The sequence below is a fragment of the Ambystoma mexicanum genome, chromosome 2p (genome assembly GCF_040938575.1).
Source record: "Ambystoma mexicanum isolate Mex_15411 chromosome 2p, UKY_AmexF1_1, whole genome shotgun sequence".
Classification (NCBI taxonomy): Eukaryota; Metazoa; Chordata; class Amphibia; order Caudata; family Ambystomatidae; genus Ambystoma; species Ambystoma mexicanum.
Genome location: NC_090923.1, coordinates 1,470,578,250 through 1,470,600,407, shown reverse-complemented (window position 1 = coordinate 1,470,600,407; position 22,158 = coordinate 1,470,578,250). Strand labels below are relative to the sequence as shown.

The window sequence follows — 22,158 nt, the reverse complement described above, 5'->3', positions numbered from 1 at the left end:
AGATGGACATACTTCAGACATTACAGAATCTAGAATTTTAAATGCACTGTACGTCATTTGTTTTAAGCACGGCCTTTTGGTAAAGAAGGATCTTTATGTGCCGCCACACCTTGGCACATCAGAGAGGGCATCATCTCGCGAGGCTTGCTCTGCTCCGATATCACAAGGCACCTCGCCATTTTCTCTTGTGCCTATGTTTACCTTTTGCAGCGTCTGAGATTGCTGGAGTCGGATATATCCCCTGGAAGCTTCTTGCACTCGGCGCAGAATTTGAAGGTGTCTTCTATCTTTTGAAACATGTCAAAGTAAGTGTGGATCCCAAAGTCACAGGTAGTTTTATTTCCATCCAGTGCCGCCCTGGGTACAGAGATACATTACAAGACATGGTTAGGCAAGGTCTCGATAAGGAATTATGCACGCTTTATTGTTTTTATCTGTGGAGATGTACTGCACTCCAGTGGTGAGATGGCTCCATGTCTGACTAAAGGCCCAAATTCCAGGGGCTCTGACTCACGAAAGCCATATTCAGACACTGTGGAAACGTACCCACTCTCCTTTTCAAATATTGAAGGTTCCCTCGTGATTTTCTCCCATGGCTTTCTGAGTCTGTTTAAAAGGAGGTTTTCTAAGCAAGTAGAAACTTGGCAGAAGTACATTTTTTGTTGTTGTAAATAGATGTATAAAGAGCTTAGGCCTTTTGCTAGTGGTTACAGCAAAGAAGATAGAGCTCTAAGACAACGACGATATTACCTGATATCATTGCGAACATTGTGAAAATGTGCACATAAAAACATCGGACAAAAAAGTGAAGTATTTAAATGCAAACTCTATGTTACATTTGTACAGATTCAGAGTCATTAGAGTATTTACCAAGACTTTGAAATTTTTTTAACATTTCTTTTGTTTAAATAGTAAATTTACACAAGGATTTGAAATGTTGGCAAAGGGGTTAAATCAATGGGTTTTCTCTGATTACGCCTAGGCCATCTCCAACCCAACTCAGGAGTAGCGCTTCTGCGCAATGTATGAATCCAATGGAGTCATCACAGATTCCCCGGTGGTGACCTCCTCTCATGTAGCTAGGGGACAGCAGCCGCTAACTGATCCTGACCCTGGGGGCGGCTTCATCAACCCCTATTCAAAGATCAAGTACGCCATTACAACTAGTAGACAATTCCTTTAATGGACTTCACTGTACTAACAGTCGGTGTAGCCAATGTTGTTCGAAGGGAGCCAACGTTATTGCTGATTCTCGATTAAAGAGGCCCGCGTTGGCTCCGCTTCTGGTGCAGTTTTGTCCTGTTTTAAATCAATGTCTAAAAGATGTAATGTTGAAGATATTTGAATTTGATCTGAATTTAAGTTTCCAATGGTCCCAAATCAAGGAGGCAAAAGGAACTGTATAATTTCTATAGAGATTCACCCTTCTGATGATTCAGTAGGGGTTCAACAGGATTGAATGAAATGGGCTCGTGTTGATCTGAACCGTTTTGAAATGCTATCTACAACTAATGTGAATAGCATATCTCCTGTTAAACAGTATTGTGTGTCTTGCCAGACAGCACCCAAGGATTTCACAAAGGGAAGGCACTATTGAGGGCCTACTTATGATATGATATGGCATTTATAACGCGCCTATATACAAGTGTTTCAAGGCGCGACGAGGCAAGGGGGGGAACAGAGGGAGGACAGACAACGATCCTACTAGGCCAGGTGTCATTCAGATCGCGCAAGTGCATGGGAAGGGGGGTAAGGGGAAGTGCGCGGGGGGAAGGGAGAGGGGGAAGTGCAGTACATGGGAAAAGCGGAATAAATAAGACAAATAAAACAGCCAGCTAGTGGCAAGTGCAGGAAGTGCAGACGTAAGTGCTGGTAGGGGGACTGAAGGGATACAGAAAAACGGTCCCCAAGTGCAGGGGTTGCCGAGGAGGCAGTGCAGGTGGGCAATTGACGGTGCCTGGGCCAGAGATCAGAAAGGGTGGCCAGGTAACCAGTACAGTTTCAGTCAGGAATTCAGCAGGGGATGGGTGGGGAGAAGGCAGAAGCAAAGAGAAAGGTTTTGAGGTGTTTCCGGAACTGGAGATGGTTCTCCTCGAGTTTCAGGGAGGCAGGAAGGCTGTTCCAAAGAGAGGCCCCTGCCGAAGAGAGTGATCTACCACCAATTCGTTGCTTGGAGAAGCGACTGACCCTGAGGGAGTTGGAGGCAGATGAGCGAAGAGCTCGAGAAGGAAGATATTTAGGGAGAGAAAGTTGAAGGTACTGCGGCCCCAGGCCCCAGAAGGCCTTGTGAACAATGCAGAGGGTTTTTAACTCAATCCTTGCAGCCACTGGGGGCCAGTGCAGAGATTTCAGTCCTGGAGAGATACGATCCCTGGGCTTCAGGCCAAGGACAAGTTTCGCAGTCCTGTTCTGGATAAGTTGTAGAGGGCGGAGAGTGGAGGCAGGCAGATTTAGAAAGAGGCTGTTACAGTAGTCCAGCTTAGAGAGGATCAGGGCTCTGGAGAGAGAGAGCTTCTGGGGGAAGGAGGGGGAAGGAAGAATACCTCTAAGGAGGTGCAGCTGGTAGTGTGACTTCTTAGAGATGTCAGAGATGTGAGGGGAGAAGGAGAGTGCAGAGTCGAAGATGACCCCGAGGTTTTTGGCCTTGCAGGTGGGAGTGGGAGGAGGCCCAAGAGAGGCCAGCCAGAGAGCTGTAGGGAAGGAGGGAATGGGTGTGCCGATGAGTAGAATCTCAGTCTTACTGGCATTAAGGCAGAGGTCGTTGGCGGCACACCATTCCTGGATGGCAGACAGACAGTCAGAGATGAGGGAAGGAGAGGAGGAGGAGGCCGAGGGTAGCCTGAAAATGAGCTGGGTATCATCCGCATAGCACTGAAAGTTGGGACAGAGAGTGCCAGGTATTGGTTGAACAGCCAGGGAGAGAGGTTAGATCCCTGGGGGACACCACAGGTAGAGAAAAAGATGTCGGAGAGGAAGGACCCAAGTTGGACCTGGAGGGTCGGTCGGAGAGGAAAGAAGTCAGCCACGCCAGAGCCTGGCCAGTGATACCCAGGTTGGCACGGAGACAGTTGAGCAGGATGGCATGGTTGACAGTGTCAAAGGAAGAAGAGAGATCAAGCAAGATGAGAACGCAAGGGGTGTTAGAGTTGAGGTTGGAGAGCAGGTCTTCACGGATGTTCAGGAGAGCAGTTTCCATGCTTATGGCAGCTCTGAAGCCAGACTGATGGTCATGAAGATAACCAACAGATTCAGTGTGGAGATTGAGCTGGGAGATGGCCAGTTTCTCCAGGAGTTTGCCCAGGAATGGAGTGATGGAGATTGGGCGATAGTTAGCCGGGCAGGAGGGGTCGGCAGAGGGTTTCTTAAGAAGAGGGTGCACAAGAGAGTGCTTCAGAGGGCAAGGGAAGACACCAGTGGCGAAGGAGTGGTTGCAGAAATCCGCCAGGGCAGGAGCCAGGGAGTCGATGTGATCCTTGATAATTTTGGAGGAACAGGGGTGTACCTGTTTCGATGAGACTTTCATAGATCGGACTTGTCTAGAAACCTCGTCTGGAGAGAAAAGGGGAAAGGCAGAGAAGGAGGGGGAGGGGTGGTTGCAGAAGGGCCAAAGGAAGAGCAGGGAATAGAGGAAGGGGGATAAGAGGACGAGAGTGAGGACAGGATGTCCTGAGTTTTTGAGATGAAGTGAGAAGCCAGTGCCGTGCAGAGGGCCTGGGAAGGGACAGGAGAGGTAGAGACTGCGGCAGGATTGGCCAGTTCCTTGCAGATTTTAAAGAGTTCAGCCAAGTTGTTAGATGCCGCAGAGACGTGGACTTGGATATGAGCTCTATTCTTGGTGAGGACGGAGAGCCAGTAGCAGGCGGCAGGCCAGTTTGTCAGAGGATGAACTTGAGGCACGCCATTTCCTCTCGGCAACCCTACACTTGCGTTTTAGGGTGACGAGGTCGGAATCATACCAGGAGTTACACTTGGCTTTGGGCTTCAGGCGGATTCTCATTACAGTGGCAAGGATATCCAGAGTATCAGATATAGAAGAGTGGAGTGTGGAGAGGGCAGTGTCAGGGTGAGAGTCAGCTAGGGGGGGACGAGGGGGTGAGAAGGTGGTGGCGATAGCCTCAACTGACACGCGCTTCATGGGTCGGATGACCGAGAAGGTGGGTGGTAGTGATGGAGGTGACTTGGCCTACGGGGTAGGGAGGGTGAGGTGGGAGGATAGGAGAAAGTTGTCACTCCAGGAGAGAGGAGTGGAGAGAGGGACAGAGAGGGGAAGGTCTGAAGAGATCAGAACATCGAGAGTGTGTCCTGCAGAAGGAGTCGGGCCAGAGGGGAGAATGGTGAGTGAGAGAGTCACAGAGGTTGCGAAAGAGTTCAGAGGGGGGCAGGAGGCATCCAGGTGGATGTTGAAGTCTCTGAGGAGAAGGAGTTGTGTGGTTGAGGCTAGGAGTGAGGAGGAGAGATCCACCTACTCAGAGAGGAAAGAAGAGACCTGACCAGCCGATAGATAGTAGCCACAGTAAGGGAATGGCTAGGCGAGAGTGAGAGCCTGCAGACGAGGCATTATCTCCGCTAGCTATATGAATTTGTGTATTATATTAAATCCATCGAAGCAGGAGGGATGTGAGGAGAGCTTACCCAATTCTAATATAGGTCCCACGGGGGCGGCTGGCTTTAGCAATCTTACATGAATACAAATGTGCCATTGAATGGGCTATATCATGAAGCAAGATCCTGGTTACAGAAATGGTTCTAACCTTAGCAATGACCAAATTACTTGTAATTGAAGAAAAGAATCATGAAAATAGCTGAATTCTTCTAGAACGTTGGGCAAAGGAACAGTCTTGAAGCCTTTCAGGAGATCTATTTCTGGAGTCTCCTCATAATATGATCTTTATGTGTGGTGTTCAGGGATTAAAGACAGAGGCACTCGTTATGAGTATGGCCGCCCAGTCAGAATCGGCGGTAATGGGGTAGAACCTCTGTTACTGCAGCATTGTCTCATCGCTGCACTATAAGTTAGGTGGTGAAGTGGAAGCAAAAAGCTGGATGTAAATCCACCACATCATCACGGAAAATTGGCAAAATTGGCAGAATTGCCGCTGGCAGTACTTCCTCTGCAATCCCATTGGGTCTGGACTCCAATAAATGGGGACTAACACCGCTTTCCACCACTTGTGATCCGACGTTAAATCTGCCAGACTAAGTGGCGGCAACAGCAATGGAATACCGCCAAACTTATAATGAGGCACAGAGGTCTTTGAAAATGAATACTCTTTGATTAATAAAGTAATTCACTGGTTGAGGCATGTCAAGGGGGCGGGGGCTAGCTGTCATATGCAACAATATTATCCCTGTAGATTTCCCTCTCGAGAAGTGGATGAATTGGACTGAATTAAGATTGTTCTCTCAGATAAATGTTTGTTGGAGGGCAGTTTTTTGATTGAATTTCAAACTCTCCCACCTATGACATCTACGCCCAAGTGTTTTGGAATATTTCTACATTTTCTAGCTCTAGCAGGAAACCAACTAGCTGTCGGTGGACTGTAAGTGAGGGTAACCTAATCGCCTTCCCATTTTAACATGCTGCGACCCCTGGTAACACCCAAATGACGTCATGCAAGTTAGGACAACATTAACCAGTACTGCGTAATCTGATGTGTATATATTTTTACTTGGAACTGTTTCTGGGTATATATTTGATTGAATTCTACTGTAAGACTTTTATGAATATTGTATTCAAAATAAACTTAAACTTGAACTTGACCAAACAGTTCGGGCTGTACTGCCCCCTTTTGGAGTGGGACCGAGGCTGATGTGCATATGGGCGTTCCCTTTCCTGCAAAGGCTAAATAAGGATGGTCTGAAGTGTTGCCCAGAGCTATGCAAAAGTAAGTTCATTCTAAACCTTACAGCCATCATCTTGTGTGTGGAGACTGGATGGCAGAGCTGAATATTGAAATGGGTGATGATAAACCTAACAGCTGCTCATTGAGGCTCACTGACAGTCCAAACATGAACGAACATATGAAAAACTATCTAGGCATCAGAACAGGAAATAGCTTATAAATTATAATGGACTCATTAATGGAAAATGCCCAAGTTTGGACTCTTACGGTCTGACCAATGCTGGAGGCGCTATGAAGAGGGAGGCATCCACATATGCTCTGCAAATACCCCAAAGCGGTGCTTTCAACCCAACTGAAGATGCCTGATATATCAGAAGGGTGCTACGGGTATTTGGAGGGCAGTTGAAGTATCAGCTTGAAGTAGCTTGCTCTAAGAGCCCAATGGAGTAAGTTGAGCTGGACCTGTATTTCAAAAACCCAGTTTCCCTTGAAGCATGTAAAGGGCACTAAAGGAAGTCAGCAGGAAGACCTTCCACAGTGAGCCCTCTATCCTACAATTGTCCTAACAGAAAGAGTGGCCGAAGCTACCATTTCTTGTACAAGAGCTCATGAGCCAGCTGCCTGTAGATAAGTGACCTGAGCTCATAGTGAAATGTGCATGTATTTGTGAAAGTGGTTGCAAAGCCAACCAAACAATTTTAGCTCCAGTATCCTGTGATAATGTCGCTGTGACAATGGCCACTAGGGGGCCACATTTGCCTAAAAATGCACCCTCCAGACAATCAAACACTTTCCCCAAATATTCTAGGATTGGAGGTAATAATATATAACGATACCCCTCCTAGAACATTTGGGGAAAGAATTTTAGGGGCCAGGAATAGAAAGTCATGTACCTCGCGATTTTTTTCCCACTACCACATGGAACCTTTATCTCCTATGCTCAAAAATCAGACTGGGCTAAACACTTCTTTGCCTTCTATGCTGGATGGCAGCGACCACAAAACACCAGCCTGGTGGTAGCGGCGGAAATACAGTCTATAGGTATAGGTGGATTGAATAAATCAACTATTTTGCACAATTCATTTACTACTGCAATTGGGAAAACTGCACACTACAAAAGTAGTAGCAGACTTTTGTCCAATGCATTTAAATTTCAAGATACCTTTCTGGGATCGCCTTCTAAACCGTGTCATTTAAAGGGGTAGTCCAGCTAAAACTGTTATTTAAAAAATAGATAGGCAACATTAAAAAAAAATACTAGCACTTTTGTGAAATGGATGCTCGCCTGTGCTGGCTTTTGCTTTTGCGGCACTAATGAAGGAAAAGCCAGCCAGCTGTAGTAAACAAAAGCTACTGCTGGGTGGCTTTTCCTTCATTGGTGCTGTACGCGGAGGACGGGGACCGGAGACCAGAGAAGGAAAGCTGCAGCTGAATCTCGGTAAGTGCTATTTTTTTTTTTTTAAAATAAGCACTAGCTGCGTTTTTTTTTCTAAGTTTTCCGGGCTGGAGGAGCCCGGAAAACTTAGAAATAAAACCGCAGCTTTAAAAACGTTGTATTTATGTTTGCGGTCGCTTTTGAAGCGATCCTCACCTCTAAGCCTGTCCTCATTTGTGTTGTACGTCTTTTCGTTGTCTGCGCCTTTATGCCCTAGGGTCAATAGTGCGCATAACAAATGAAATGTAATGTAATGTAATGTAATGTAAATACAACGTTATTGTGTTTGAAAACGCTGCGGTTTTTCTTTCCAAGTTTCTCAGGCTCCTCCGGCTCAGAGGAGCCTGAGAAACTCGGAAAGAAAAACCGCAGCGTTTTCAAACACAATCGCGTTGTGTTTCTGCCTACATCTGCTTTCCCATTTGGGGCTCTCGGGCCCCGGGAGCCCGAGAGCCCCAAATGGGAAATCAGATTTAGGCAGAAATACTGCAGCATTTAGCATTTCCCATTTGGGGCTCTCGGGCCCCCCGTGGGGAGCCCGAGAGCCCCAAATGGGAAATCAGCTGTAGGCAGAACCACTGCGGCATGTAAACATAACCGCGTTGTGTTTCTGCCTGCCTTGGCTTTCACTTTGGGTCTCCGGTGCTCCTCTAGGGGGGCACCGAAGACCCAAGGTGATAGCCACAGCAGGCAGAAACACAACGCGGTTGTGTTTGAAAACGCTGTGGTTTTTCTTTCCGAGTTTCTCAGGCTCCTCCGAGCCGGAGGATCCTGAGAAACTTGGAAAGAAAAACCGCAGCGTTTTCAAACACAATAACGTTGTATTTATGTTTGCGGTCGCTTCAAAAGCGACCGCAAAAATAAATACAACGTTTTTAAAGGTGCGGTTTTATTTCTAAGTTTTCCGGGCTCCTCCAGCCCGGAAAACTTAGAAAAAAAAACGCAGCTAGTGCTTATTTTTAAAAAATAAATAAATAGCACTTACCGAGATTCAGCTGCAGCTTTCCTGCTCTGGTCTCGGTCCCCGTCCTGCGCGTACAGCACCAATGAAGGAAAAGCCACCCAGCGGTAGATTTTGTTTACTACAGCTGGCTGGCTTTTCCTTCATTAGTGCCGCAAAAGCAAAAGCCAGCACAGGCGGGCATCCATTTCACAAAATGGATGTGCCCATGTGCTTGCTTTTGCGAATTTTGAGCTTGAATAGCTCAAAATTTTACATAGGAAGTTTAAAAAAAAAAAGTGCTAGTATTTTTTTTTAATGTTGCCTATCTATTTTTTAAATACATTTTTTAGCTGGACTACCCCTTTAAGTCCTTTGCAATTGAACTACATGAGGGTAGCTGTCAAATAGCTAAGATCAATTTTAGGCCCTGTTTTTAAAAAGGGTGATATGGGTAGCTGTCATGCTATCATCCAGTCTTCCTCCTTTATGTCATGCTATCATCCAGTCTTCCTCCTTTATGTGTCCGCAAAACATTCTCTATAGTAGGTTGTTAGAATGGTCGAAGTCATGTGATCCCTTATCAGCTGTGCAATGTAGTTTCTGTGCAGATTTTGGAACTAGGAAGCAAGCATTGAATCTACTACTTTTAATTTGTAAGTACTTGGTTGGCAACTAATCCCTATTAATTATTTGTTTCATCAAACGCATTTGCGTTGGTAGAGAATTTCTTTGGTCACTGTTGAAAGAGAAAGGAATTCTGTAACCTCTGATTAACGCCCTGCTGGAGAGACATGTGTCTGTTACGTGTGGGCCTGTTAGGGAGCTATCAACAGCATTCATTTCCGAAAGGTGCATACGTCCAGGATGCATTCTTAACCCTCTGCGGTTTAATCTTTATGTTGACGATTTTGAAGATTATTTAAGTGCTGGTGGAAATGTACCCATTATTGCTGGTCAATTATTCTCCTTTTTCATAATCAGATAGTACATATGATGGAGAGGGTGTCTTAAGAGAAACAGACAGTAAATGTGAGAAACACATTTTCTGTGGTTTTGTAGACTGCAGTGATCGTGCTCTTAACTCCTTCATTCTAATGGCATATTCGGTTCACCCATAGTCCACCACGAATAGCATTATTCCACTTCATTTAACAACTGCATTTCTAATAACTCACCTGTACTCCTCAAAGTTCCTCATGTTGAGTTTCTTCAGTATGATCTGGGATAGTCCTGGGATATTGCTGTCCATGGCAAAGAAGCCCAATGAGTCCATGTGACAGCCATCTGCAGTAGCTGATGGGACTGAAGCAGGGGTTGGCTTGGATTGGGTGACTTTGGTAGAGGCACTGTGTTTCTTCTTTGGGGCCATGGTGAAGGCAACTCTTGTGGTGATCTGGAAATATAAAGTATAGAGAACAATGGGTTACTGTGCTGAAGGCTAGCGAACCAGAAATTCCTACGCTGAAGAAAAAGAGACATGTAATGGCCACACTGACAGGTCAAGAATTACTAAATTATCTCTAAAATCAAGCAGATATCTACAAGGAGAAAGGGGCAGACAGTAAATTACCAGAAGGAGGTGTTGGAAATTGTCAGACGCAATACAGGAGAATTAGAAGTGGCATCACTGGCCTTGCTGTGTCCTTTATTTTAACTCTGGCCACATTGATGACTGAAGAGGCAGGGAATGACAAGAATGAACACTGGGCAGTGCATGACCAAACTGGGCACTGGCAGACAAAAATAGCCACACTGAAAAATGAGGGCCCGGTAATGACTACACTGGAAAATGGTTGAATGACCATACTGAATCTAGAATGATAGTAATTTCACATAATAATTCCTTGTGGACAGCGAATAACCAGCATGAGAACATATGCCACGAAAATAATAGGGGGAATCCCGAAGACACAGTTATGGGTCACATTGAAGAATGACGGGAGAAGAATGGATCCTGTGACATGTATTTATGCCAAGAATCTCCTCATTGGGGCAAACCATGAAGCAGCAGATGTAGGAAAAGCTGCCCCTTCGAGCCGTATGGGAGCTCAAATAGACATCAAGTGAAGATGCAGACTCTTCAGGCTGAAGCCTGGTAGATGTCAGATAGAAAACATGCAACCTGAAAGGGAAATGTGATGAATCTGGCGATATCCAGATTTCATGCCTAGAAACATTTGTGTACAGTGTGTATGCACTTACTCTATCAGAATTGTCCCTGGACCTAGTGTGATAGCAACCTTGTCTGTCTCCTCCCCCCTCCACTTACTTGTTTCCCACTATCTGAAATGTTGTCAGGCCTAGTATTATAGTCGCTTGTTTTGTTCCTCCCCACCCTTTCTGCAACCCTCTCCCTCACCTTTTGTTTTTCTCCGGCTCTACCAGAAGTGTCGTCAGGCCTAGTACGGTAGTCACCTGTCTGTTTCCATTTCCTTCCCACTCTCTCCCCATCCCTTCCTTATTTATTTATTTTTATTTATTTTTTGTATTTGTACTACAGTCCACGGGCATTGTGGCTCTGTTGCTTGCAAATGTCTTAGTTACAAGAGTAAATGGGCATCCTTGTGGGTTACAAGAAGCATGGTTTACACATAGTTTTACCAAACAACAGAAGCAGGTTTCAAGTTACATAGGTGCTGGTATATAAAAGGGGAGAGGAAAACAGTTGTCCGGGGGACCAGGTTATACAAACAGCTATGTTTGAATGGCTTTCATGAAAGCAGTGTGTGAGGTGAGTTGGTAGGGAGTTCCATTGTGACGCAGCGATAAACGGGAAGCTGGAACCTCCTCCTCGTGCCCTCAAGGTTTTAGGAACAATGACCCGGTTGAATAGGCAGCTCTTGTAGGTCTATCTGGGATTTAACCGATATCTGGGAGAGATACCTCAGAGCTGTGTTGTTGAGACACTTGTGAGTGATGGCGAGGGTTTTGAAGGTCATTTGCTCCTTAACGGGGAGCCAATGGACTAGTCTTCTAGTTGCAGAGATGTGTTCCTTCTTTGAGATGCCTGTGGCCGGCCTGAGAGCAATGCTCTGAATGGTTTGGAGTTTTTTGATGTTCTTAACCGCAGTGCCGGCTAGGAGGGTGTTACAGTAGTCTATTCGGGAGCCGATTATTGCCCTGGCGATGGTGAGGCAGTTCTGTTCGGACATAAATGGCCTGGCTGCGTTGATCAACTTTGAATGGTAGGCTGAGGCCGATGCAATTGCATTTACTTGTCTACTCATGGTGAGGTTGGAGTCAAGGAAGACTCCTAAGGTTTTTACTGCAATAGAAACTGGAATAGGCGTGTTATCAATGGTGAAGGGTTTGTAGTTCTCATTGAGTTTTTTAAGGTGGCCTATCTATGTCCTAGCTCTTGCACTATCTGAAATGTCGTTAGGCCGAGTACGATAGTTAATTTCACATCCTTACTGTTTATGGCCTGTAAGAATGTCATTGTATTTTCCCTTGTTCCCTCCCTTGCCTTGAAGCGCTTTGAAACACATTGTGTATAGGCGCTGTATAAATAAACTATCATATTATATCATATCATATCATATCATATATCATATCATATCATATCATCATATCATATCATACAGGTGTGTTATAAATGCCATATGATCATATCATATCATACTGCATCCGTGGGGATAACCTCTCCTCATGTGGCCAGGGTGTGGCAGATGCTTTCTGATCCTAACCCTGTGGGTGGCTATTTGAGGCAGGATCATGGAAGCAGTGGCAAACCTCATGGAAGCAGGGGTGATTTGCCAGATGAGACATGGCATTTCCCTACCAAGTTGAAAAGAACAACCTGGGTCCAATATCCCTCCCCTCTAGATTCTGTGGTAATATCAGGACAGGATGTCTTTATTTAATTATTTATTTATTTTGACACTTGTAAAGCGCACCAAACCCTAAGGCATGTAGGTGCTGGCTTTTAGAAAGTAAAGGCAAAAAAGTACCTACATACATGCGTAGTAAGATATAGGTTGACAATTATGTTCAGACATCTAGGCGCTGGTTTTATGAAAGTAACGCAAAAAAGTACATACATACATGTGTATTAAGGTGTAGGTTAACAATTCTGTTCAGAGTCATACCTGCAGTTAAGCAGTGCTGGTGAGAGTAGATGTTTAGGCAGAATTGTAATAGAAAATTACTCTTGTGTGAAAAGCCAGGTTTTCAAGCTTTTACGGAACACCCAAAAGGAAGATACAGATCTTAATGAAGATGGTAGAGCATTCCAGTGTTTGGTAGCTACCACTGGGAAGCTACTGCCCCCTGCTTTCTGTAGTCTGAATCTAGGCATGCGAATGGGTTGAGCGCGTGGGTCTGTTGTGTTGGTCTTTAGAGAATGTATTGGATAAGTACTTAGGGGCTAAATTGGGCAGACAATTAATAGACTCCTTGTGTGTCAATGAGAGGGTTTTGAATAAGATTCGATCGTGGACCGGCAACCAGTGGGTATACCGTCTCGTCATGGTGATGTGTTCATTTTTTGGGATGTTAAGGGCTGCTCTTAGAGCATTATTTTGAATCACCTGGAGTTTTTTTTATATTGTGGCTGTTACTACCTGCATAAAGGAGGTTGCATTAGTCTAATCTGGATAAGATAAGAGCTCTAGCCAGCGTAATACAGCTGTCTGATGATAGCAAAGGTCTACAGGCCTTGGTGAGATTTGAAATGTAAGCTGCCGCAGATGCCACGGCACTGACTTGTCTGGTTAAGGTGAGAGCTGAATCAAGGTAAATGCACAATGTTTTTACTTCCTTGGAGACATTGATGGTGATGCCATCAATAGCGAAGGTTTTGAAGGAGTCACATACTTTATTTAGGCAGTTTTGTGAGCCTGTGAGGAGTCATTCTGTTTTTTCATCGTTTAAACAGGCCTGGATGGTTTGGTAAATTTCATTTAGTGATTTTGAGACTGAGTCATATGAGCCTGTGATGGGTATGAGGATTTGGGTGTCGTCTGCATAGTTGGTGTAGGTGACACCCAGGTAATCGAGAAGGTCGAAAAGAGGTTTGGTGAAAATATTATAGAGTGTAGGGGAGATGCAGGAGCCTTCAGGAACTCCACAGGTGACTGGAGCTGGCAATGCTGCTGCAGTAGGTGAGAAGACCCTCATAGTTCTGTTGGATAGGAAGGAATGTATCCAATGTATGGCATGTAAGCTAAAGGCTGTTGATAGGTCTAGTAGAAGGAGGAGTGCTAAATTGCCTTTATCTTTGATCTCGCCCATTTGTATTTTCAGATCCAGGAGGACTGATTCAATGCCAAGCTCTGGACGGAAGGCGAAGGCCTATGAGGTTGTTGGATTCTAGATGGCTTTGGATTTACAGATAAGCTGCTCTATCCAATATTTTGAGGAGGAAAGGTACTGTTGTTATAGGGCAGTAGTTTGTAGGGATGTTGGGGTCTAAGGTAGGTTTCTTCAGTAAAGGGAGGACCCACACATTGTTGAGGTTAGTTGGGACAGTGGTCGTTTCAAAAGAGGCATTGATTAAAGTTGTGATGAAAGGGGTAAATTCGGCCACGCAGTCTTTGATGAGCGAGGCTGGGTAGATGCCACATTGATACCTGGAAGGCTTGAGGCTTATGATGATTTTCAAGACTTCTGTTGTTGAGACAGGGGCGAATTCAAATTGTGTATTGGTATTCTGGGTTGTGTATATATATGAGCCTGACAGGTTAGGGGGGTGTTAAGTTATTAAGTTATTCTTCAGTTATTCTTTTTCAATTCAATTTTCAATTGTAGTAGGGTGATTTTGTCAAGGAGAGCTTTTGTATATTTGTGCACCAGGCGGTGTCTTTAACACACGATTTTTGCGGTGGGACTGGCAATTCAAGTTCTCGTAGAATGGTGAAGAGCTCCTTAGTGCCACAGTCGGCTTTGGCAATTCTCTCGTTATATGTGGCACTTTTGGTTTGGAGGATGGCCTATTTATGTCTTTTAGAGGCAACTGTGAAGATTTCTTTGTTGGATTCAGTAGGGTATTTTTTCCAGTTGGTCTCAGCTATTCTCTTAGTACTGTGCATAGTTTTGAGGCTTGGGTTGTACCATGAATTTAGGTGGGCTTTGCACATGCTCAGTGGCGCATCTCTGTCAATGGCAGCTAAGAGAGTTTGATAATATACCTCTACCATAGTGGAAGGGTCATTGGCAGGGTGCATCAAGGGTAGTAGTTTCTTTGCTGTGATGTTGTGCGTGTTTCTAGTTAAGGTGGCTGGTCTTGGGGAGGGGATTATCTGCAGAGAAGTTCTTTGGGATGGTGAAGGGGATGACGTGATGGTCAGAACAAGGACATGGTATGTTAGAGAGGATGTTAGTGTTACAGTTAAGGTCTGCCAGCCAGTCGAGGGTTCGACCTTTGACATGTGTGGGGTTGATAATACGGTATGAGAAGCCTAAAGCTCCAGTGGTATGAGCGAGGGCATTGTCATTGGTAGGGCCGCTGAATCCCAGATTTAAATTTCCCAGCAGTATGATTTGTGAAGATGGCTTGGTGTTCACTGAGAGGAGTTGTGCAAAATCTTCCTCGAAGGAAAGCACCAGACCTCGGGGTCTATATATAAGGTGGAGGGTCATGGTGACTGAAGAGGTTGACATTTTGATGGATAGTAGTTCACCAGAATGAAACGATTGGTCAGAGATTTCCCTTATGAGGAATTGGTTCTAAACAATGAAAGCTACTCCTCCTCCTTTGGAGACCTGTCTATCTGTCCTGTAGATAGTGTAACTTTCAGGGATGGCAACGGAGAGCGCCGGGCCGGCTGTTGCATGAGCCATGTTTCGGTGATGGCTAGGAAGTCTAGATTGTTTGTAGTGATATGGTCTGCAATATCTAGAGCACCCTTGATCATGGTTACTTCCAAGTTGGCGTTGTCTATGGGGGCTGGATTGACCTGGATTGGGTGTGCCAGAGCTAGTGGGGTTGATGTGCTGGATGTTGAGGTTTAGAGCTAGGGTAATGGGTTTCGCTAGCGAGGTGGTGTGGTCATTGGATTTCAGGAGACCCAGAGCGGGTCATTGGTGGCATCGGTCGAGTCATATCTGGTGTTTTTCAGGTTGCATCTAGTAGCAGTTAAGTCAAGGATGGAGACCTTAGTGTTGCGATGGGTGGCTGGTGAAGGAGGTTGATGAGATCTCATGATAGTGTGGAAGGTGGCTCTTGAGTTGAGGAATGCTTTCCTCCAAGTGATCGATGGGGTAGTTGTTTGTGGAAGCTGGCAGCCTGTAGCTAGGCGAGACATTAGCCTAATGGGCAGGGTTGACTGGGGCTAGGCATGAATTTATATGTTGTGATCTGAGGGACCAGGGGCCAGGGGAAATTATAACTCCCCAGTAATTCCACCATTCTATGTAACATATTGTAAAGTCAAACAAGAATCTAACATCCCCTCAATTCCTCATGACTTTATGGCATACTGTGGTAGACTAATTCAATCAACCATAAAACCAGCTAATAACATTTGTCAGTATTCTGGGAATCAAATACCAAAACTGCCTATAATTCCCAGCTGTATAGCAACACTGGGGCGAGGAGGCTGAACTGAGCAATGAAGATCCAGGAAGCCGTGAAGCTGAGGACACACTTTAGTGTTTGCAAGTGCATGATAGGTGCTGGGACAGTTAAAACTCCAAACAGGCATGAAGCAGAGAGACTCTGTCGGAAGGAGCCTCATCCTCTCTGTGCCGACCGAGTGATTGTTGAGCTGCAGAAGAGACCGTGGTGCCGGAAGGCTTGGGAAGTCGGCAGAGGAGGAAGGACTGAGGAAGCAGGTTTGCCGTGCTCGGACCATAGCGGGAATCAAAGAGAAGTCTTCCTGGCGGACCTCTGGAACCCGAAAGCAGTTCCAGCCCCGGCAGAACACAGAGAGGGGCTCGACAGCAAAATGGAACTCGCGAAGGACGTGGAAGTCACTAGGTGAAATAGGTGAGCCTGTGGAGCTGAGACAGGATGTCGGAGAGCTGCTTCAAGTTTACTGTGAGAGCACCAAAGAGAGCCACAAAAAGCCAGTGAGTCCTAGGAAGGGAAGCTGGAACACCGGGGCACTTCTGCAATACTACTAAGGAAAGAAAAGAGCAAGCAAAGTGAATGAAAGGGATTTGAGATCCAATATTTGAAAAGGAAGAATACGAGAAGTGAATGGTAGGAATAAGAACTGTCAAGTTTACAAATGTAAAAAGTGAACTACATGGAAAAGGCCTGGCAGCAAAAGTATTACCCGAAAAATATAAGTTTGTGAGTCAAATTGCATTAAGTGTGGAAAGACCCTGGCAGGGGAGTATACCAGGTGTCCTGCGAGTCTGGAGCCTGCATCTAAGTTGTTTTGCTTTCAAGTTGTTTTATTGAATAAAGAATCCCAGGGAAGGCTCATACTTTTAGGAGTTTAAATGCTTGAAAAGACCCGGGGAAGGGAGAGATTCTTCCTAGAAGTGGGTTGCAACACCAAGAGGAAGGAGATAGCCTATTGAACATAAGGAACTTTGATTGTCTTGTTGATTTATCATATTTGTGAAGAGAAACCTGGGGAAGGGAACCATTCCCTGAAACTGTGAATACTATCCATTTGTGTTGGAGTTGCACCTTTCATTTGAACATGAACATTAGTGCACTTGCAAGGCCAAAGACATTTCCCTTAACACCTTAGAATTACTTTTAGAATGTTAGGGCTAGAATATGACTTCAGACACAGGACATGTTTGCTTTGGACATCTTGGTACAGGACAGATCCATAGTTTTGGTTGAGGTAGGAAAATACCTCCAATAGTAGGGATAGTGAGGCATTTTCTAACCCCTTTTACTTTGAATAAATGTTTGTGACCACAATCATGAGTTCTCTGTGTCCGTCTCTCATTCCTGACTCCTCACAGAAAGCAGTATGTTCTAGTGTTTGAGTAGTCGTCAATTGATTGATTAGTGTATGCACATGCACGTGCCTCATTGCTTGCTGTCCTATTGAGCTTATAGCACCTAGCAGCGCTGCAATGTCATTTAACCTGTCTTGGATTAAGACACTAGATGTGTGGAAATATGCAACATCTCTTTTTAGATGAGAGTGCTTTTTGAAGTGATGTACTTATTGGGCTAACATATATCCATTTCATTATATAGCTCATAGAAGAAGATAGTGGAGTAAGGTGCCATATAGCCTGCACAATATTCACATGCTTGTTTGCAGTAGTGTGTAGTAAAACCTGTTATAAAAAGATGGACGCTATTGCCCGCCATATTCAAAGAGCAGCTTGCATATGCTGTGAGCACATTTGGACTTGTGCTTTTGTAACAGTTGCTCCAGACATAGTGACACAGAAGGTGTTTTGGTAAAGCAAAGACCTTATTTTTGCTGAGCCAAGTAGGGTTTCCAGTGGTATGCCAGTGCCAGTGACCTTGTCTGACCATCTTCTGGTCCCTTTTCTGGTCTTGGTTTATCTCATGGGTCGCAACTTCGCAAAAATGGCATAAAGTTCCTTTGGTAGACATGACTGAGGCTTTATGTAAACTGAATAAAACAGATATTTATTTTTCTTCCTTGTGGATAGGATTTGTGAAATTCATTTTGTAACAATTGTCTTTTTGTTGAGACAATTACATCAAATAAATAATAATAATAATTCCAATGTTGGCCACAAGATGGCAGAGCAAGCTATCAGTATAATAAAGTGATCTCAATCATAATTTTAAACCTGATGGAAAATAAAAGGCATTCCACAGGTGTCAAGAGTAATGATTATATGGGACATCATGTACATTACACGAACACCGTGAGCCAAACGATGTAGTTTTTTGGCATATGTCTCCTCACACTTCTAGAAAGTGCAGCTGGATCTGCAAGCAACACTGCCATACTTTCGGTGTGGAAGAAGCATGTTTCCTGTTCCGAGTTGCTCTGTGCACGGTAAACCTGCAGCTCATTTTATACGCTGACATTCATTTTGTAGGCAACTGCCACAATAACTCCCCTCCCGCCTCTCCAACGGTCATCCTCAAAATCGAGGTGGACGGATTTGGTCGGGGGTGGGGGAATGCCAATTTTCTACGTACATACCTCCAGAATCAGGCCCTCTGTCACACTGCCTCTAACATTTAAAACAAGCATTGGTAAAGCCGATAGTTTTGGCGTTTGTAATGCCCACTGCGGTTTGCATTCATAGGCACCATTAGCAAGGGGAAGAGAGCAAGAATGCCAAGGAGGATGGAGGAGCGAGAGAGTGAGAGAGTGAGAGTGATGCTGACAACAAGGGTGAGTAGGAGGGGGTGTGGGTGAGAGATGCAGATAGCTCGCGGGTGGTAAGAGTGTGCATGTGAGAGGAAGTATGAGGGAGAAAGAAGGGTGTAGTGGCCTGAATTGATGACAGGACGCTGTAGGGTTTCTAACAGTCTTTATTGACTGACAACAGGGAGAGAGGCTCTAAGGCGGCCTGGTGGCGCGGGGCGCTTACTCACAGTTCACTGCGATCAAGTCCTGTGCTTCCCCAGTTGATTCACTGTGGAAAGGTTGTGCTCACCGGTGGCACGCTGTAAACTTCTAGGGCCCCCATGAAGCCTCCAGTGGCTGTGGTGTTACGCCCTAGAAGCTGTGGTGTGAGTTCTGTCACTCACTGCTTCTTATCATGCAATCAGGAACAGCGCTTCTCTGTGAGCGCCAACTCTGAAGCGGGAACGTTTTCCCGCGGAGCGTGGGCTCGCGAGATCCCGTCTCGCGAGATCTCGCGAGAACACGCTCCCGCGATCATGTGATGTCCCCACACACCTCCTTTGCTGGGAAAAAGAATGGACGATCACTCCATGATGAAGTCCGCATATTTCCTGGGTTTCCTTCTCTCTCTCTGGGGCCTGCCAGGATCAGGGTATGGAGCGGGATCGATGAAGTGTCCTTGGGAGGGTGCTGGTGATTCAGGTTCTCTTTGTCCAGCTCTTTGCTGTGATTCCCTGGGTGTTGTTGGGGGGATGGAGCTTGCAAAGTCGTTGTGATGGTACGGCTCTATGGTGTCTCCACTTGGGAGGTGATGGTTCTCGTATGACTCTTGGCAGACTTGATCTCCTCCAGTGTCTCCTTGCGAGTGTACAGTGTCTTCTTTCCTGCGGTACATGGCTACCCTCTCTAGATTCCATCTCCTGCCATCGCTGGTGCAGATGTGGTTTGTCCCTCTCTCCATGACTTCTATGGGACTGCTGTATCTGGAACCAGTGGAGGTGTCCTTGTGGGGAAGTCGTATCTTCACCAGATCCCCTTTGTTGACTTGTGTGTGTCGAGCGGCTCGGCGCAAATCCCCCTGTGCTTTCATTGCTTCTTTGTTGTGCTGCATGCGGCACGTTACGTCATCCATGTCAACGTCTTCGTCGGCCCTCACTTTGTTGGAGCCATGGTGGTACCAGTGAGGATGCTGCCCTTCTCCCCCTCAGCAGATGGAACGGTGAAACACCTGTGACGGCGTTGGGGGTGAGACGGTGGGCCGCTACGGCTTCTTTGACCGTCTTGTATGGGTCTAGGCCCGAGGCGTGAGCCAGTTGTAGCGCCCCCTTGATGAAGCGGTTAGCCCGCTCGACTAGGCCATTTGCTTGTGGGTGATATAGACTTGCTTTTCGCTGTTTGATGTTGTTGAGCTTGAGAAATGTTTCCATTTCTCTGGAGACTAGCTGGACTCCGTTGTCTGTGACGAGTTCTTCGGGCAGGCCCTCCCGCTGGAATATGGCGGTGAGTGTTTCGATGACTGTTCCTGTGGTGATGTCTGGGGTGAAGTCAGCTTCCACCCATTTGGAAAAATAGTCGACCAAGACTATCCCATACCTGTGCTCTGGGGGCATGTTGTCCAGCGGCCCTATGAAATCCAGCCCCAGTTTTCGCCACACCCCTTTGGGGACTTCTGTGGGCAGCATGGGGGCTTCCCTCACGGCTAGGCGCTTGTCGCTGTTTGAGCATTCGTGGCACCTATCGACCATCTGCCGAACGTCCTGGTCCATGCCTGGCCACCAGTATGCGTCGCGTATCCTTCGTCTGGTCATGTTGCACCCTAAATGGCCCGAGTGTGCTCTGCACAGTATGACTTTGCGGATTCCGTTGGGTGGGATGATTTGATCACCTCTGAGAATGAGACCGTTCATGGCGGTGATTTCCTCGTTCACCTTCCAGTAGGGACGAAGGCCTTCGGGGATCGCTCTCTCGTTGGGCCATCCATTTCGAACCCAGGTGCTTACGTGCCTTAGGGCGTAGTCCTGCTCGAACTCTTCCTGCCAGTGGCGCTCGCTCATTTCCATGTACTCGACGTTCCTCAAGTCGCCGATGGACGCAACGACACATTCATCTTCCAGGAATGTGGTGCCGGGGGCGCTTTGGTTAAGGAGCCTGGACATGCAGTCCGCTTGTGCGTTTTTCCAGCCCGCAATGTGTTGTATCTCATAGGTATACTCTTGGAGCTTTGCGGCGATCCTGGCCAGTCTGGGGGTGGCCGTCTTGGTGCCGCCCGGGCTCAGCATGTGAATTAGGGGTTTGTGATCGGTGATCAGCTTGAATCTTGTCCCCCATACGTATGATCTGAAATAGTCGACGGCCCAGGCGCATGCCAACATCTCTTTCTCTACCGTAGAGTAATTCTTCTCGGATGAGGATAATGCTTTGGATGCAAACGCCACAATGTTCTCAGTGTCGCCCTTCTTCTGGGTCAAGGTGGCCCCTAGGCCGTATGCGCTGGCGTCAGTGGTGATGTAGGTGACCCATTCAGGGTTGTATGGTTTAAGACACGGCGCGTGTAGAATCCTTTTCTTGATTTTGCCGAAAGCCTCATCTTGTTCTGGGCCCCAAGAGTACGCTGCCCCCTTCTTCAGAAGCTCCCTCATGGGAGACGTGGTCTCAGAGAACCTGGGGACAAATTTAGCATAGTACTCGGCTAGGCCCAAGAATGAGCGTAGTTCCTCTTTGGACATCGGCGCCGGTGCTTCTGTAATGGCCTCCATGAGGTTCTTCTTGGGGCTTACCCCATCACTCGAGATGCAGTACCCAAGATATTCTACCTTGTTCACCCCGAAGACACACTTTTCATGGCGTAGGTGAATGCCTTCCTCCTGAAGTCTGCTTAGGACCGACTTGAGTGCCTTGTCATGGGTCTCGTTGTCCTTGGCGTATACCAGAATGTCGTCTTGGAAGAATGAGACATTGGTGAGGCCTTTCAGTAGGGAGTTCATCATCCTCTGGAATGCGGATGCTGCGGACGATAGCCCGAAAGGCATGCGGGTGTATTGGACGGTGCCAAAAGGAGTGATGAACGCCGTCAGGGGGCGGGAGGACTTGTTTGGAGGAATCTGGTGATAGGCATCACGCATGTCCAGCTTCGAGAAAATGGCCGCCTCGTTCATCATGAGGACAATCTCATTGATGCTGGGGAGTGGGAAGCTATCCGTGATCACCTCCAAGTTCAGGCTTCTCAGGTCGATGCAGATCCTGAGGTCGTTGCTGGACTTTTGCTTTACTAGTACTACCGGACTCAGCCACTCTGAGGATTCTACGGTTTCAATGGTTCCTTCTTCGACCATCTTCCTCAGGTGGGCGTCCAAAGCTGGTCTTGCGGTGGCAGGTACTGCCCTTACTTTGTGCTTGACTGGGGTGGCGTTGGGTTTCAGCCGAATTTTGTGGACAAAGTTTTTCACTTTTCCCGGTTTCTCGGAAAACAGGTTTGGAAAGATCTCCTTGTAGTTTTGCGCTGCTCCTGACAAGATCATGAGCACCTGTTCTGGAGTGCTGGGATCTAGTTTCATGCTGAGTTTGTGTTGGTCATCCCACCCCAGCACGGCTGGACCTTTGGGTGAAAAAGACACTTTGGTGGTGGTAGACCTCCCTTTAAAATCGATCCGGGCCTTGATGTAGCCCAACAGGTCGACCGTTGCCCCTCCAAACACGGTCGGTTTTTGCCTGGTTGATCTAATCTCCACTTTTTCTTGTCCCATC

General features: G+C 46.5%; 1 protein-coding gene across 5 annotated transcripts in view; it reads right to left on the bottom strand.

The window, feature by feature from the left end:
- The window catches only part of MSS51 (MSS51 mitochondrial translational activator), a 383,411-nt gene that overhangs the window by 167,070 nt on the left and 194,183 nt on the right, over nt 1-22,158 (bottom strand). For 4 of the 5 annotated variants that reach the window (XM_069646070.1, XM_069646074.1, XM_069646072.1 and 1 more), the window contains 2 exons: nt 9,397-9,614; nt 202-357 (listed from right to left, as the gene is read on the bottom strand). In XM_069646070.1, the coding sequence (XP_069502171.1) occupies nt 202-357; nt 9,397-9,614 (374 nt within the window). The remainder of the gene's footprint in view (nt 1-201; nt 358-9,396; nt 9,615-22,158) is intronic. The other variant, XM_069646071.1, reaches the window with a different exon arrangement.